We start from the raw sequence: 18,161 nt of genomic DNA, 5'->3' as shown, positions 1-18,161 counted from the left end.
TGCTTCATCCATTCATGTCGATGCGTCTTGGCGGATGCAAACTGTGATTAAACCCATTTCCTGTGTGTGACAAGGTACTGATGTTCATGGACACACACTGTCGTTCCATAGCTTGAGGTCAGCAGGTGCTTGTGTGGCGCTCTGGAGGTGTGGTGGATTTATTTAGACATGCAGCGCCCTCTAGAGGCTCAGGGTTGTGTAGCTCAAGAAGACTTTCCTGAGTATTTATTCTTCTGAGCCTTTTTAAGAGGTGATTTACTTTGACCCAGTGAAGGTTTCATGAACAGTACAAGTGTTAAAGATAAGGGAACAGGACACGTGTATCATGAGAAGTTTTTTTAATTTAGAATTAGAGTATTTAATGACAAGGAAAACAAAGTACACTTGGCAAAATTGAGATGGAACTGATGCTGAAAATGGGCGTTTTGTGCTCTATAGTAGAGGAATGTTTCATCTCTATTTACAAAGCAAATCTAATAACAATTAAAAGCAAATACTGGTGTATTTACACAGATGAGACACTGGCAGAGCTGAAGCTTTGTGGAGTGACGGAGCGTGTAGATCTGGAAAAGGTGACACAGCTGATGAGCTCGAGTAAATCTGGATTCACCGGTTGTTTTCATTCTTCCCTTCACTGTTTGTCAGCTTTCCACAAGAAATGTGACTGTAAAACAGTTCAGACGGACACCTGTCACTGGTTTCACTGGTTGCCACTTCCCAGTAAAGTACAGTATCTTGTAAACTCAGTTAAGACCTTCATCTGCTCTTCTGCCAAGCTCTCCTTCAGCAGGTGAAGTAAACTTACATGCTGTTCTCTAAGTGGCTTGCTGTAAAAGTCAGACTCTGCCGCTCGGCTGCCTCTTCGGCTGTCATTCCCTGAAACGCCTGAGGAGAATTGATCCACAGAGGAACAGAGATGTTCAGGAAAAGGAAATAACAGACTCCCATTTAGTGCAAGTGAGACTGACTAGATCAAAACACGGCACTGGGGATGTGATTAAACACCCTGAGGATTAATTCCCCACCAGTGCCACAGTGACTGGATAAACTACAAAGGTGTGCAAACTGGTTTAGTCTGAGAGAAGCTTGTAAAGACTCACTTGGCGTGTGACGAGCGGCGCTGATTTTATCTGAGGGGGAGAGAAGCATCTCTAAGCCACTTACACTTTAACACAGTCACCTTAAGGTGCCTCCTTGATTCAGTTGAACTTCTACTGCTCTGTGTGGTGTTTATTTTTATGTCAAGTTCCCCGAAACCTGCAGTGACAATACAGTTTAGCCCTCATACCCAGGATGGAGGAGTATTTACCATAGACACCGTCGCCGTCGCCTCCGTTGTTGATGAGGCTGGCTGGCGGCTGACTCAGCATCTCCTGTGAGGCCAAAGAGCAGTGCTTTAATATCAGTCTGAAAGTGTCTGTTTATTTACATATCATGGGGTTTTGTGTTTGCACCGGGTGAGGACAGGATCAGGTGCTGTCACAGAGGTCCAGTGGAAAGCTGACCATCTGCAGATAATGTTGAAATGTGCAACAACCGGAGCGGAATAAATGAGCAAAGGTGGGTCCACTGATGTCATCAGCCTCCTTGTCATTGCTTTGTGACACATACTGCAGTGTGTTGTGTGTCACTTACATCCATTACATATTTCCATTTATTTTGCTTCTTGACACGTTTTGACAGCTGTACAGTTACTATTTGAAAACCATTTGACATTTAATTGTTAAAGATGAAGCCGTGTGTGTGTGTGTGTGTGTGTGTGTGTGTGTGTGTGTGTGTGTGTGTGTGTGTGTGTGTGTGTGTGTGTGTGGAACATACTGACATTTCTCTACTTATGTTTGATATTCTAAGTATATGTTGTGATAGTATTTAATACGTTTACTGAACATGTTGAATGCACTTGTAAGTTAGTATTTTAAAAAGAAACAGGTGGAACAATGCCATTAACAATGGCTCTGTATCATCTGTGAAAAAGGCTGGCGGCCCAGTTTAAATTAACGTTCATATGGAAACTGTAGCCAGCTGTCGTATTTGTCTGTTGTGCCGGTCCCTCCCTGCTCAGCGGGTGTCCCTGGCTCGTCCCGCCGCTCCAGAGTCACCTGATAATCAACAGCCAGCACACCTGTCCCCCACTCCCCTAATTAGCCCATAGACCCAGGTTCAGTTAGAGCTCGTTTTAGAACTAGATTCTCTTTGTCAGCTGCTGTAAAAGAAGCAGAAGAATAACCAGACTTCACTTTATCTTATTATCTGCAAGACGTTCATCCTGATGCCTTTCAGTTACTAAAAGCAGTAAAATCAACACTGAAGTCACTGACAACAGACACACAGGTTGACCAATCATTGGTCTTTTGTGGGTGTTAAACAGGAGCTTGAGGACACAGCCCCTGCATTTTGTTGTACTGTGAAAAAAGGTGAGACAAACCGTGAAAAGTGGCTGTTCACTATTTCTCCTCTGCTACTAATCCTTACATACTGTACAGGGACTGTTTTGCAGGTTGCACGAGCATCAGACGAGCTCATTGTTTCCTTAGGGCTTCATCCTACGTGTTCAGGTCCAGTGTGAATGTGGTCAGAGTGTGTGATAGTCCTACCTGCTGGAGGACGTCCCTGCCCCTCTGACGTCCCTGCCCGTTGCTGAAACGCTCCAGGGCCTCGTCCACAGAGAGCGAACCTGCCTCAGTGAGCTGCTGAAGCGTGTGCAACTGGTTTGGCCCAACGGTGTCATAGGTGGAAGAGATGCTGTCTTTTCGCCCATCGGCTGCAAAAAAAACAACATCAGAAAATCTGACAGTTTTAGTGCTAGACAGCAGAAAAACTCCCCACACAGGTGGCAAACAAGTTAAACTAGTTTGCATGTATAATATCACAAATGAAACAAGCGATTCTGTTTGGAATCGGACAGAAATGGGAAGAGACAGGGGCGAGATGGCGCTCACAGAGGCGGTAATGTGTTTCTCTTCCCCAGCACATCAGTAATGCCAGTGAGTCACGCGGCTGGAAAGTCATTTTCTGGGTGACTGTGATGATCTATGGACCTGTCATTCAGTGCCACTAACAGTAGAGTAAATCAGATGAATTGCTTTGTATCTCTGTACACAGATGTAGCAGCACTTTCTCTCCATCACCCTATTTTTTACTTTTATTTTCTTGGCACTCAACTGTATTTAAATGTACTGCTCACTTTTTTTTACTCTTTGTGTGTCCATCACTTTGCTGTTCTGCTTATGTCTCTGTGAGGATCGTGTCATTTAATTTGTTCGACAAAACACCACAAATGATCAAAGTGTGTCATCATTAATCGATCCCATCCAGCAGGTCATTTCAACAGAACGGGAGCAGTCAGTGAAAGTCAGTGGCACAGTAAAAGTCCTGCTGGCAGGAGTAAAAGATGTACAGCCTGCAGAGCTCAACATGATGGCTTGGTGCAGTTCAAGCAGGAATCGGTGGCAGTTATGGACAAGCCAGGCTCCCAGAGGTGTGTCTGGGTGCAACTACAGTCCACTTAAAACTGAAGTCAGAAGAAACGGGCATAGAGGACATACAGTAAGTCCCAGTGGCGTCTTAGCTTCATGTTATCCCATTAACTTCTCTTCTGTGTCTAATAGAGTCTGAGAAAATGTCTCTTATGTCTCTAATGAGTGTTCTTTGTCCATTTAGAGACTAAATATCAGCCTGTGTCGGCCCCGCTGCTCTCATGTCCACCTTCCTTCTTGTAATCTGTCTCCTGTGATGTTAACTGAGCAGCATTTTTCATGTTTTCTCCAATTTACCTGACACTCACCTTCTTTTGTGGCAAGTGAATACACATCGTCTCCCTGTGGTGTCTTCTTCTTCTGGAACACTGCAAATACAGGGGAGTTCCCAGTTGTTATTGTTATATATGAAGACTACAATACAGACAATTTAATTATTTATTATAACTGTTTGGACCATTTTGTACTAGCCTGCTGTGATGCCACTGATTTCTGGAGGTGGATTGTGCTCCTGCACTTTAACTGATTCTCCACAAGATGGCGCCATTCGCTAAATATGAATGCATTAACCTGTAGTTGGGCTGTGCCTGGTTAAGTGTAGTTGGTGGATAAACACACCACTGCTACAGAATATAGAAATGTAATAATAATATATGAATATTTGTAAAGTTGCAGATTTGCTGATCCGGAGCTCGAAGACTCACACCGTGTGTTCTGGGCTGAATCAGATGCTTTTGGTTTGATAGTGAGCACATGGAATGAAAGGCCACACTGTTTGGCTGTCAGAGGCAGTGGAGCTGTGGCTGTGTGACCGATGCTGGATTAAAATTCACCATCCACACCCAGTAAGATAATCCCACCTCTGACTGCTTCCTCCATGACAGTGTCTGTCTTTTCCACTTCATGTCCAGACACAGTCTTTCTTTTCTGCCTTGCTCGTGATCCGAGCCTGGCTTCACGGCTTAATTCAGAATGGAAGTGCGAGTGGTGTGCAGCTCCACACATGGCTGGAGCTGGAGCTTTTGCTCTTCCTTGCCTCAGTGCGTGTGCGTCGCTTTCCGTGAAGTTTACATCTAGTAATTCCTCCCTGTGGGATTAAATTTCATTCATATTTTCAGTGTTTTCACTCAGTGCCACTAACATCAGAAGACTTCTCATTATTTCCACTTGTACAGTGACTGGCTTCTTGCCTAATCCTTCACCATGCTCTCACATGGTTCGCTGCGTCAGTGGGACTGAGCAGCAAAATGCGATCCTCGTGTGGCTTAAAGCTCCACTGTCTCAATAGATGGAAACCTCAAAATCCCTCTCCTTTCTCTTGTGCGCTCTGGGGACTAGGACGATGGAAAACATGTGTAATGACTTATTCTGGCTGACTTGGCCTTGGTTTGGCTAAGATTGGTTGCAGATGGCAGCCCGGTAGCTCTCTCTCTGTTAGTGAGGGGATGGTTGGGATGCACAGAGTTCAGTGGTGCACTCAGTCTCTGTTTTGTTTTGTAAGCACCACTGGGAATCCGGTGGGCTCACTGGACATATTTTTGTTTTTTAAATGCATAAGTGGTGGTGGGGAATAGGTGTAATAATGTCTGAAGGATGCATGTGAGCATGTTTGCATTAGCTCAGTGAAAACGTGAAGCCTCAGCCAGTAGGTGATTTACAGGCCTTAATAATACCAGTCACTTTTGGTTGTTTGGTCTTCATGAAATATTCACACTGCTGAAATTGAACAGTTAGGGTCTGCGGCTCCTGATGCAGGCAAATGGACCTTTCTCTTTCCTGGCTTTTGTTTGTTTTGCAGCAGGGAGCGACCGTGGTCTTGTGGTTTGTGGAATCAAAACAAACTGCACTGCAAAAAGCCTCTCAGCTCTATTGAGCAGCACTCCACTGACAACAGCGATGCACATTCCAGGCACTTCCTCCCTCCCACATGTGCCCCCCCCCAGACACACACGCACACCCACACACACACACACACACACTGTGCATAAGTCGGTGTTCTTTCTACTGCAGTTCTATCATGTCTGTGATTTAGATGAAAACGGTGGAACAGCAGAAGAGCAAGTTACCTTGAGCGATGTAAGGGGTTTTGGCCTCCTTCACCTGGCTGCTCTCAGGCCGGGGGGTGGGTGCTGGTGGGCGATTGGCAATAACCACAGCCTTTGTTGAGTTCAGGATGGTATCACGTTCATCGTTCACCCCCAGTACTGTGTAGAGATCCTCCTCCCCTCCCCCCTCTCCTTGTTGCTCTTTCTGTACGTCTGCGGTGGAAGGACTCCCTAATGCACAAAGTGTTTACTTCATGATTGCTTAAATGTCATGATCACGTTCTGCATGTTGTTTGTGCTACTGTCGTTTCGCAGCTTATCGGAAGCAGCTGTACATGGTGTACCCATCAGCACGAGGATTATATTCAGTGGTCGGAAAAGAACAGCAACCCAGCATAATGATATGCTGGGGGAGGAAAAAACACAAGTCCATTACTGGCTTTCCTTTGTCCTCCCACTTCCCAGCAGCCCCTCACTCACCTGCTGTGCACATCATTTCATATACTCCGGCTTCACCGCTGTCCTTGGAGCTGAGCATTTTCTGCAACAACACAGCATAAACAGACACAGCTCAGTAGGGGTGAGTTAGAATGTAAGGAGTGCTGTGTTGAGGATGAGCATTTTCTACTGTAGTTTGGGTAGAACAGCTCCTCCAACAGCTCACTGCATCCTTTCTGTTGACTCATTTTCTCACCTGGATCCTCTTTCCAAAGCATAAAACTGAAACCCAGAAGCCGAACCTGCTGTCCACCGACCAGTCTTCCAGATCTGTTACTGGCTGATATCTGCCAGCTTTAATATTCGGTGTTTTCATGTCAGATGTGACAAACTCCAACTCATTAACTGAGGCTTTTCGTCTGCTTGGACTTGTCTTGCTGAAAAGCAATTTTGAGCTTCTAACAGGAATTTAGAGAGGTGTGCTGTAACCCTGCCTGCTGCCTGGAAGAACGCAGTCTTCCCTCTGACTGCGAAGCTGCTGCCGAGTCGGCCTCTGTGCTAATAACATGCTGAGGGACAGATGGGGTAATTATGAAATCAGACAATCGTCCCCTTTCAGTCCAAACATATCATTTACTGAGCAATTGGAGACCCTTGGTTTGATATTTACACTGCATCCACAGATTGAGATGTGGATCTTCATATTGCACTGGTTGTGTTACTGGTGGACCTCTGACAAGCTGCACCATTAACTAAAAGTTAGAAGTGGTTATTTGATAGTTGTTACCATGTATGGACACAGCTGCTCAGCCGTGTTGTGGATCACAGTAACAAAACACTCTGTCTTAATACATGTGATCATTCTTTGGGATTACATTTAATTCTATTGTCAATTTAAATCTATTCAGTTCAGTAACAAAAAACCCCCAGTCAATAATAATAAATTTGTGCAGAGAATGAGATCCAGCTCACTTTGATCAAGAACTCCTCAGCACAACCTGCCACGCACCGTGTGCAGTTTCCAAGCAACACAGCCACTCACGACTCAATTACAGTATTATCCTGCTCCTGCTGCAAATTATTTAGTGGCAGCCGTGAATGCATTACTTAACAGCACAGAGATGAGGCCCAACAGGTAAACGGGCCAGGTTAATTACCCCCGCAGCTTGAATGTTGAATTACAATAGCTGGATGCTGTGCTTCGGCACAGCGTGGTGTCCTGAGAGGTAATTCCTGAATAAGGGACGGGTATTTTATTTACTAACCGCAAATGCTAAATCATCTTACAGATGTCTGAAGCTGCAGGAGCCCCAGGCGTTCCAGATAAATTGAGTTTCACCACTGTGATCCAAGCAGCAGTGCCTCAGACAAGGGAGAGCACAGCTCAAGTGAATTTAGTCTGGTATGAGGAACGCAGATCTGCTTCAGCAGCTGAAATGATCGATCCACAGGCTGGCTGGTCTTGGCTCTCGCTGCCAGCATGCTCACTGTCTTTTGACATAGTGGTGTCAGAGTAGGAGCGCTTGATGCACGGCCAACTGCAGAGAGTAACGGAACTCATCACGTAAGTGCAATATAGGCAAAATCTGCCCAGCTGGTTTTTCTAGGCATGGACAAAATAAAAAGTGGTCAGCTCAGCAGGCAAATAAAGATTTCACACTTCAAACTATATTTACTCAGTTAAGTGTTAGAGTTCTTTAACACTAAACATACATTAAAGTAGGTTATTACCAGCGCTGGGATGTTACCTCAAGAATGTAATGGATTACAGGTTTAGTTACCCTGTTTAAAAGGTCATTTTAATTCAAAGCAATCTAACTTGTGGATGACTTGTTTGAACCTCAGCCGTGACGTCCAGTACTCACCAACATTTTGATGAGTAAATTAACTTTAAACTGTAAATTAGCCTAATTATTTGTACATGTGTTTTGTAATTTAATGACATATAATTATTGGTTGTTATTATAAGACAAAGCCACGCTAGCAGCCATGCTAGTTTAAACACAATTTAATTGTTCCTTCACTCCTCTGTTCTCATTTTACCTGAATCTTAACCAACGGCCCAAAGCTGCTTTTCCTGTTCTGAGGATCAAGGAATGAGGAGGCTGCTGGAGGAGCCATGAGCAAGCATACATAAGACTACCCTTGGGGGAAGTCCTTTATGGACAGACACAGCCCTTTATTTGAAATCAACTGGTGTGGTCGCACTTCAAATGAAGAACTGAAGGAAAAGACGTCCCATGTCTCTACAAACGTTTCCTTGTATCTTATGTGGGTTGGACTAAGGCACAAGGGAGGGGAACATGGATGCAGTTAAGAGATTTGGGATTCACCCATTGTATATCTCTGGATAAGCAAAAACAGACTTGAGAAGTTAGTGGATTTCATCTTCTGGGGACCATGACTGTCAGGACCAGTATCCATCCAGTAGCTGGACAGTTTGTTTCTCAGCACCAGGATGACTGTACCAGTCAAATGATAAACAAATCTCTGGAGTCTGTTGATAATGAATGCACAGTTACTGACCAAACAAAAAAAGGTCAGAGGAAGCAACAAATTCAGGACTAGAGCAAAGGACGTCATCTAATTTGGCTCTTCTGACAATGGATACGAGTCTGTGGTACACAAACACAGCATGCAACACATAAACAGCTCTTTGTAGTCTGTGGAAGGCCTTAGAGTTGCCAGCTCATTTGTGTTTTATAATGTTCTGCTATACATCTGAGAGCATGTCCTGAAATCTTGGTAGGAGCAGAGTCCATCTACAGAAACTACCAAGCGACACCTCGGCCAAATTTGTGACCCAGTATTGGAAATATTAAATAAGGGCAGTGTGTGTTTGTTAGTAATTACTATGAGCAAACATAACACTGCCATCTGAGGACATAAACATCACAAATAACAGTGGAGCATTTTCTATTTTTGTAATCTAGTTATGTTCTCCCTGAATAATTCAGTTTCCCCTCTGGAGCAGTTCACAGCTAATTAACAAAGAAGTGTGGTGCCAGGGCAGACGAGTGGATCTGACGTAGGCCCTGTGAGCGATTCAGCCTGCGTGTGAGGCAGGGGACCGATCCATCTAGGATTTATTGACCAAGTGCTGCTACCCGGATGCCCAAATCACTGATGCATCATGGGCTGATTAATTGGAGGTGCGGGGAATGCTGCAGATGAATTAATGAAACTGCCCGGCCAAAGAAAATACTAATACTAAAGGAGCAAAGACCAAAGCACACCAACTAACCAAGCTGATGTGCTTTGTAATTTCAGCAGCAGCTGTTTGCTTGGTAGAAGAGGCTCCTCGATGGCACAGACCTGGCTCACCATCAGGGTCAGACTACAAGGTCTCTTTTTCTATGAAACAGAAACACACCCACGGTTTCTTACCACATGTAGTATTTGCAGGACACAACAGAGGTGATGGTGTTTTGAACAAGCTGTCTTGGCTATGTCACCGAAGCATCATGTTTTTTAATGATAATGTTCTCACTGCCTAATGAAATTAGCATTGAAAAGAACATGAGTCTAGTGTCCTCCAGGTTGATCAGATAAAGGGATGTGCATGCGTGACGGGGATCTATTAAATCTGGTTTGGTGCTCATTAGCGAGTGTGCGCTTGTGTCACTGTATCTGCACAACAAAATGGCAGATTGAGCAGAAAGAGGCTGTCTCTATTAACATGAGAAAATGGCAGCAAGAAGTGGCAACATTAATTGTCTGACTATATGCAGACAACCTGCGCTGTGAGCCGTTGTGCATGCATGAACAAATACAGGCTTTCTGGTCTCTGCGGGGTTATTCCATTAGGAGCCTCGCAGGCCGAGCATGTTCAGGATGAGACAGTGTGGGGGTTACTACCCATCCACTGTTCTCTAGCATGCTGCAAGAATGAATTCCAGCTGGAGGAAATGCAAATTATATGTCAGAGAAATAAAAAGGAAAACACTGCAGAGGATATAGGGGCATAAACAGGTTACCAGTGTTTCCTTCAGTAAGACGTGAAGCTCTGTGTGGCCGTGACTCTGGGCAACCTCGGCGGGGGTCTGTCCGTGGCGGTTGGCTGTGTGCAGTGCTCGCTCAGCACCTGGACACTGCAGCAGCAGTTTGGAGACACTTCTGAATCCAAACTGGGCAGCAAAGTGGAGGAGTGATGGTATATCTGCGTGGTGGCGCTCTGATGTGGAGAGAAAGATAGATATTTGTACACACTTCTTCTGTTACTTCATTTCCAGGTGATAACTTCAAGCTGACCTGATGTAACATGAATAATCGAACACATCCAAGAGAGTCAGAGAAAGACAGCTTCTAATAATACAGCAAATTGTTTGAGATGGTCTCATTGCTTATACATCACTGTGTGAATGTTCCACAGAGGCTCAAGCTAGCGCTCTGACATCACTGTACCTGTCTCATGTGTGTTTTCATAGTGCAGTCCCTGAAAGCCTCCAGTGGGCATTCTCTTTAAAAACATGGAGTACAGCTTCTGATCCAGCTGCTCCACAGAAGACACCCGCAGAGCCTGAAATCCAGACAAACAGACCACATTCTGAAATCGTTTGTTGAGGTCTGGACCCTTTTCAGCACTAATACAAGTAAATGACTAACTGAAATTTACATTTGATGAATAAAAAGCAGCACCTGAACCAGTCGGGGTATTTGGATCATATGCTGAAGTATAAGCAGATTCCTAGCTCAAAATCCTCTTGGCAAATTCTTCTTTTGGCAGCGCTCAAGTTTGCCTCTTCAGCAAAAAGAGCCCTAATCAAATCAAGTGGCCTAAAGGAGGCTGAAACCTGCCGCCTCTTCAATTTCAGGATGGAGATGAGAAACGAGCGCACGTAAACATCAGCAGAAAGACGCTGATTCAATTTCTCTTTTGTTTTTCCAAGCCTTTCAAATGGGGTGGAGTGGATCGATAATGAGCAGCGTTTTGGGGTCGTGATCGACTACATTTTGTAACTGGGTTACATAACGATGAGTCACTGAGTAACACAACATGTGGAAGTGCCTGAGTTACTCTGATTAAGGACAGAGTGAAAAGAACTGCAGTGAATGACTTTCCTCCATTACTAAATCAATGATTGACTGGAGGTATTTGAATACACTGTGAGGTTCACTCAGGGCTCGTTCTCTACAAACAAATTAATTCTGTGTAATGGCACACTTGCTTTCTGTTTTACCGCTTAATCAAATAAAGCTGGGAAACAATATACATCTTTGAAACTATCGGGCTTTGCTGTTTGTCTTCATGTGAGTTTATCTGCTTGTGTCTTCTTTTGCAGAGGTGATGACTCAGCCGCATGATTATTTTAAAGGTATTGTGCCCATGCCTTTTATTTCAAAGACACTGAGCTAAATAACAAACCCCTCTCTGCACAAAGCAGGACAAACTACAGGTGATTACATATCTGCACCGTACTGTAGCAGCCACATGAAGCAGGATTTACAGCAGCACTGTTGGATTAGACTGACCTAGTTTGACCAAGGTGTACCTAATAAACTGACAGCTGAGTGTATTTCAATTAGATTTTGGTTTCAATGAACTTTTGAATGAAGACAAGCTCTATCCTCCTACATTTCCCATAATGCAACCAATATTTCCAATATAACCAAATATTCCAGTTGTTTTACATGTATTAATATTTTAAGTCTGTTAGAAAAAGTATGTGATGCAGTAAGATGTAAAATATACTTATGGTTAATTTTTAATCATAAACTAACAGAATATCATTAAACACAAAAGATGAACTGTTTTGATGCCATATCATAAATACATTAGTTGGAATTTGTAATAAACCAAACAACTGTAAATTCAGTGGGTTAGGATGATTGTAGATAAACACATTAGGAGCCTCCCTGTACCAACATGGCAGCTGTACTGCTGCATCGCTGCAATGAACAGCAGCAGCTCATGTGTTTATATCTATGCTAAATGCCCTTGATGAGATGATCAGGGAAAACCACCGTCTTAATGTGATCGGGGTGATTTTCTCAGACTTGTCAATGACATTATACATCTGTTTTCACAGAGCTCCACTATGAAAATGTGGCTATTCTTTCAAGTGGAAAAGCTCTTTAATACTGTAGCTCTACCTGACACATGAAGTCTACAGGGTCCGCTGCCCTTGACAGGAGGCAGGCGACCTCCTCCATGCTGCTGTAGTATTGCAGCTGTGCCTTGCCCAGCGGCACCCCGTTACTATACACAGTCACTCTCACATTCCCTGCTGGAAAATCTGCAATAGAAAACACAGGCAGGTCCAAAAAGAATCTGGCTGAGTAAAGCTCTCACTTTAAAATGTATTTCTCATCTTTTTCATATCGTGGTGTTCACCTGGTGCGTTAACACACAGGGTCTGCTGGTTCCAGCCGACAGGCTTCACTCTCAGAGTGTGATTCTCGCTGGTGAACTCCACTTCAGTGTTGCTCCCAGCCGCCTCCTTTTTCAAAAGTATGAACACCTCTGTGGAGCTCTGCCAACGTGACAGCACAGTCAACTGCAGTGCAGCTGTGTAACAAAAAGAGAAGGCTCACTACTGGCTGGACGAATGTCTTACCCTGCATTGGACTCGGGAAGGAACGGCCACAGTGCTGGACCTGATGCTCTGGGCTCCGTTTGAATGCAGTCGTTCCATCTTTTGCTCTGATCCTGATGGTCTGTGTGTCAGGGGGTTGGCATTTGCTGCTGTGGCTGACACTCCAATAAAAAAAAAACAGGATGTCATACTGAAACACCAACACTTGTGTCTTTCAGATAAGCTAGCTATGTGCATCTTCAGCCAGGCAAGGGAGGGGTGGCAACGTTGGTCTACCACTTTGGTCCAGGCTGAAATATCAAAAGCACTGTGGAAAGACCTTTGTGGTCCCCAGAAGATTAATCCTGCTGTCTTTAATGAACCTCTTCCTCAGGCATTAGCATGAGATTTACATTTGTTGTTTGCAGTGAACTCTTTCAGCAACTATTGCTCTGAAATTTGATAAACATAAGTAATCTCTTGGTGGTGCCCTAACCTTTATACTATTCACACTGAAAGTTTGACTTTTCAGTGGCCGTGGCTCTCCGTTGATTTTGTTATCTGTCCATGCAGGGAACATTCTTCACCTGTGCAAACTAAAGCTCATCCAGCATGTGTATCGCACGAGCTAACAAACAAACAGCATCATCTGCTTTGAATAGTGAATGTACTTCTGAGTTAAAATATTACTGATCATGGGATCCTGGCCTGAACCATAATACTGTATCAGTGTGACGAAGTGATGCCAAGTGCACTTGAATTTGCATGGCCCGTGACAAGAAATCAGTTGTAGCAAAAGAGGAAAGACAGACAACTTGCATCAGATGTCCCTCCTGCGAACACACCCGTTTATCTAGAAGCTGCCTCCACCGCTATATGATTTTATACAAATAGTGTAATTAGGAAAAACAGGGAAGGAGGCAGAGGATGATTAGTGAGGAAGATGAGGACATGCTACTGTAGAGCTGCACAGTCTCACCTGCAGCTACTGCTGAGAAATACTGGATGCCAATCTTCACCACACGGTTCTCCAGAAAAAAGTCAGTAAAAATGCTCCCAAGCTGCTGCTCAGGCGCTCTCAGAAATAACGAGCATTCTTTTTTTTACTCGCATTTAGGGCAGAAAAACAGAGAGGCCATGTGAAATTCTTCCTGAAGGAGACACGCTGTCATGCATTAACATACTTATATTACTGGTGTTCAATGGGCTGATATGTTGCTGTTGCTTAGAAAGAACAGATATCAGTATCTAACTCCTGTGAAGACGCTGAGTTGAATTGATCATAACGGTTATCATACTAGAGCTTCAGTGGACTATGAGTGCATGTTCTAAATAACACTGTCAAGATTAAATTATGTTGGAAACACTGAAAAGAATTTCTACTTTGCAATGTCAAAGATGTAGAAGAAGTGTTCAGATAGTAAAGTTATGGGGAAACAAAAGTGATTTTAATATTATTAGATTTGCAAGCAACTGACCCCATTTGCCATGGCACCTACATATTTCCTGGTTGGTACCTGCATCATTTGTAGTTACAATAGGATCAGTATGAAATGAGGCTGTTACTTCTGTTCTCCTTTTTTTAGTAGAAAGATGTTGCTAAAGGAAATGCTTAATAGTTTTTGCAGAGGTTGCCAGATGTGGTGAGATTTATTTTGCACTTTAGCTAAAATAATCTCTAGTTAAAATGATGCCATACCTTTTCTGACAATGCCAGTCACAGAGGCTAGGTACTCATGAGCGTCTTGGTCACTGGAGATCTGCAGGCACTCATCACCGTTCAGGGGCACTAGCTCCAGCAGTGGGCTCAGACTCTTCACCCCACACAGCAGCACCACCACATGGTCTGAAGGACTCAACACACGGGCCAGGAAGAAGCGTCGCATCTGGCACAGACCCTCCAGCATGCCTTTGGAAAGGATCAGGAGCTTGCAAGTGTACTGGGCCAGCACGAGGAAGTCGTCTCTCTGGCTGGACACTGTTGAAATGTCATAGCAGCAGATCCCAGCCTCAGAGAGGGCACCACTGAAGACTGACTGCAGGTAGGTGGCCCACTGCTCTGCCTCGCTCTCATAGATGATTAGCAGCTCCTCAGCTACAAGATAAAGGCATATTCTGTTAAAAATGGGCAACAAAACATCATTTTCTCCCTATTTTATCTAAACATTTAGGCTGCATAACATACATTTATAGCAAAGGTTTCCAGACTTTTCTACAGCTGACTCATTTAATGGAAAACTAATTCTGCTTTCACTGTCAGAGTAGCATATTAAAATAAATAAACTAAATAATAATAAACTCTGTGAAGAAGGTCCAGAAGAGGAAATCTTTGTCATTAAAAAAGCACCAATTTTTACTGTGACATTTTTCAACATCGTTCCAAGACATGGTGTACCATTATGAACAGTGTTGCTCTGGCCACTGTGGAGAACCATACATAATATAATCAATACTCGTATATTAAAGCAATTAATCATTTTCATTGCCCCAGTAAAATGTGTGTAACAGCGACTTATGACATAAATAATGTAAAAGGATAGCTTACCTGTCTGGCTCATGGCTACACTGCTGTTGGTCTGCAGGTCTGACTTCACAGTGACATGGAAAACAGCGCAGCTATTATCAAGAGGAGCTCAGATAAGAGGGAGTTTCCTGCTGCTCCAGAGAGGACAAAAAATTGGATCCTGTTCTCTGTGCTGGTGACAAGGAAGAAGTGAGGATTTGTTTTTCACAAAACTTTACAAATTCACTGGCAGCAACTATGGGTAGTTTAGTCAGTGTCCCTCCACTGACAGTCAGTGTACTAGGCCCAAAGCTGACCATGTGCTTTGGACGTACAATGTTTAGTTCACTGCCGACATGTTACAGGTGCTGGTTCTACCAAACCTGATAGCTATAAAATATGAAATAACAAAAAAAATCTAAATTCTAGATAATGTTTAGTCACTGAAGGGTGGCACAGTGAGATGAGAATGTCTCACCTTGTTCTTCAGACACTCTCAAGCAGGCAAAATCATGAATGAGGGAATAAATTATAAGCCCTTTCTATGAATAATTACTAAGACTGATGCATAATGCTTGCAGTGTTGTCAGGATTTCTCTTTTTATTTTATGATATGGATGTTTTGTTGTGATCGTTATTTAACTGTGTTTGACATTATTGACACTTCTGGTGTATTGTCTCTAAATAATACGGGGCGTAAACAATCTGGGTTTATTGTTTTTGCCCTGACAAACCCCCACTGAGGTCGAAATCACCCTGCGTTGTAAATGATGTGCCAGACTAAATACAGGCTTTTAATACATCTTTACCGTTGCGTAAAGCATCTTAAGAACGTTTACCGTGATTAGTTTATTATAGTAAATGAAAATGAACAACAGGAAAAGGATTCCAGAAAAAAGAATAGGTCTGGATATTTAAAAAAAACTCCAGTAAATAACAACATGTGAGTGAAAGGTGAAAAACATGAGTCAGATTTTTCACAGAGTTTCATTACGTCTGCAGAGCTATGGGAGAACCTGAGGCATGTTGAAGCTAATGATCTGGTGTGAAAGTCTCCACTACGGGCAGAGATTAAAAAGGCTGTGGGACGTTCTGACCTACTATGCAGTCGCACACAATCTCTCAGTAAGAGAAATGTAAAATTCAGAGCTTCATTAAACTGCCTACACCTGCCAAACAAGTGACTCATGCAGCACCGGCGTCTCATTAATAGCAGGTTGTCACCATTAATTTCCTTTGAGCTGCCGTGGGGTAATTGGAATGGTCAAATGCAAAGAAAATGAACAGGTGAAAGCAGAGAGAACTTTTTCATTTCAAGTTGCCCATGCTGTGTACCTGGTGACTCAGACCATGCAACTCCCGTGCGTGTAGATCCACACACCTTCACTCCCAAACAGGAAATGAATGATCCTGCAACAAGTTCAAATAAAACCAAGTCCTGATAGTGAAGATATCAAAGTCAGCTGCTTTCCATAACTAGTGACATGGAGACAAATGACGCAGCACACTTTTTAAAAAGTAGTTTTAAAAAATTTTATCAACATAGATGAAAATACTTTGAAATTGCCAAAATTAAAATAACAGGAAAATCCTGTAGCTGTGAATTCCCCTAAATCTGCTGATGCAGTAATCCAAAAACATGGATGAGTGTTTCTGCGGCTGAAAATTGCAGTGAAGGTTGAAGGCAGGAAACAGTACCGTAGTACTGCTGAGAGCAAAGTTACTGGTGGGTTTTGTGAAGGATTTTGGGATGATGGTTATTATTTTTGACTTGGAGCTGTTCAGTTTAAGGAAGCTGCCCTGCATCCATGCTTTAACTTCATCCAGGCTGTACAAGTGGAGTGAGTTCTGGGTGTGCTGGAACTGGTGGCTATGTAAAGCTGTATGTCATCAGCATAACAATGAAGCTCAGACCATGCTCTTGGATGAGGCTGCCTAGAGGAAGGATTAAGAGGAGGGGACCAAGCACCAAACCCTGGGGAACACCTTGTTTGAGAGGAGCAGTCAAAGATTTACAGCTTTTAATCCTTATGTATCTTTGTTTGTCTGTGAGATTTGGTCAGTGTTTGCGATGTTGAGTGATGTTTCTAGGCAAGACAGGAAGACGAACTGACTGATGGTGTCAAATGCTGCACTGAGGCCTAGGTTAATGAGGATGCTGGGGGGGCAAGAGGAATATGGCCGGAGCAGAGGGAGGAGTTTACAGTACATTTATGAGTGAGCAGATGTTTGGCAGGCAGCCCTTTAATAGGCTGCAAGGGACTGGGTCCCTGGGGGCTGGTGGTAATTTTCATTCTGGTCATGATGTGGGAAAGGTCACCAGGGAAGACTGGAGAAAACTAGCTGAGAGGCTGATTTGTTTGGAGGGTAAAGCTGAAGCTAGAGTGGAGGAGGCTGTGGCTAGGTTGTTAGAGATGGAATCAATTTTGGTTTGAAAGAATGAAAGGATGTTGCATTGATCAGCTTTGGGACTGCTGGACCCACACTGAATGACCTGTGAATAGTAAGTGGTCCAGGCTGAGCCTAAAGTGTCTTTGTATTGAGGGAACCCGTCTTTGTGAGTCCGGTTTTTGTGCAGTCGCTCCAGCTGATGCTTATAGGATTTCATTTGGTGATGTGCAGCTGTGTACTAGGGAACAGAGGGAACTATGGGAGCTACTTGATCAACGGATCAATTTCATTGCCTTAAGGTGATTTATTTTTATAGTGATGGATTTTCTATTGTCTTGTTCCACCCATTTATATCAATGAGACTAAGCTAAATAATTGAAACACCTCTCTGAATAATGCATTACAGTTCAACAGCCACACAAACTACAGCCTCTAAAACAATCAAACAGTTGAATGAACACCTCTCTACCACAGTCTGAACAAAAACTGGACATCATCAAGAGTCCAGATTCAAGGTTTTTATTTGCCATTTATGCATAAACAGACAGTCTAGGCATATAGGAATTCTTGTGCAGCTCTCCTTTGGAGTAAGGAGTCAAAAGCCATCATGTTCATGGAGGATGATTTATAGCAGTGCTGTTACAGACAGGAGACAAATGAAGTTAAAACCCAAGAAAGTGTTTCAATAAGGTGTTACAACATTTATAAAGCATGTGATTTAGCTTTTTTCATCACTATTCCTATTGATAAGAATAAGTATAGCAAAACAGGTGTAAAGTAACAGGTGGTGTGT

General features: G+C 43.4%; 1 protein-coding gene across 1 annotated transcript; it reads right to left on the bottom strand.

Moving 5' to 3' along the window:
- Window positions 1-374: 374 nt before the first annotated feature.
- On the bottom strand, window positions 375-15,077 carry LOC109973890 (B cell scaffold protein with ankyrin repeats 1). The gene is made up of 15 exons (XM_020623758.1): window positions 15,020-15,077; window positions 14,174-14,569; window positions 12,517-12,656; window positions 12,294-12,432; window positions 12,053-12,195; window positions 10,364-10,478; window positions 9,937-10,133; window positions 6,002-6,062; window positions 5,543-5,752; window positions 3,785-3,844; window positions 2,595-2,761; window positions 1,310-1,373; window positions 1,101-1,130; window positions 806-885; window positions 375-664 (listed from the first exon to the last, which is right to left on the bottom strand). Exons 1-15 carry the CDS (start codon window positions 15,030-15,032, stop codon window positions 632-634), a joined length of 1,848 nt encoding a protein of 615 aa, XP_020479414.1. The 5' UTR covers window positions 15,033-15,077; the 3' UTR covers window positions 375-631.
- Between the last annotated feature and the right edge of the window lie 3,084 nt (window positions 15,078-18,161).

Source organism: Monopterus albus, unplaced genomic scaffold (genome assembly GCF_001952655.1).
Source record: "Monopterus albus unplaced genomic scaffold, M_albus_1.0 scaffold309.1, whole genome shotgun sequence".
Classification (NCBI taxonomy): domain Eukaryota; kingdom Metazoa; phylum Chordata; class Actinopteri; order Synbranchiformes; family Synbranchidae; genus Monopterus; species Monopterus albus.
Note: the sequence above shows the minus strand (reverse complement) of the source record. Positions and strands in the feature narration are given on the sequence as shown.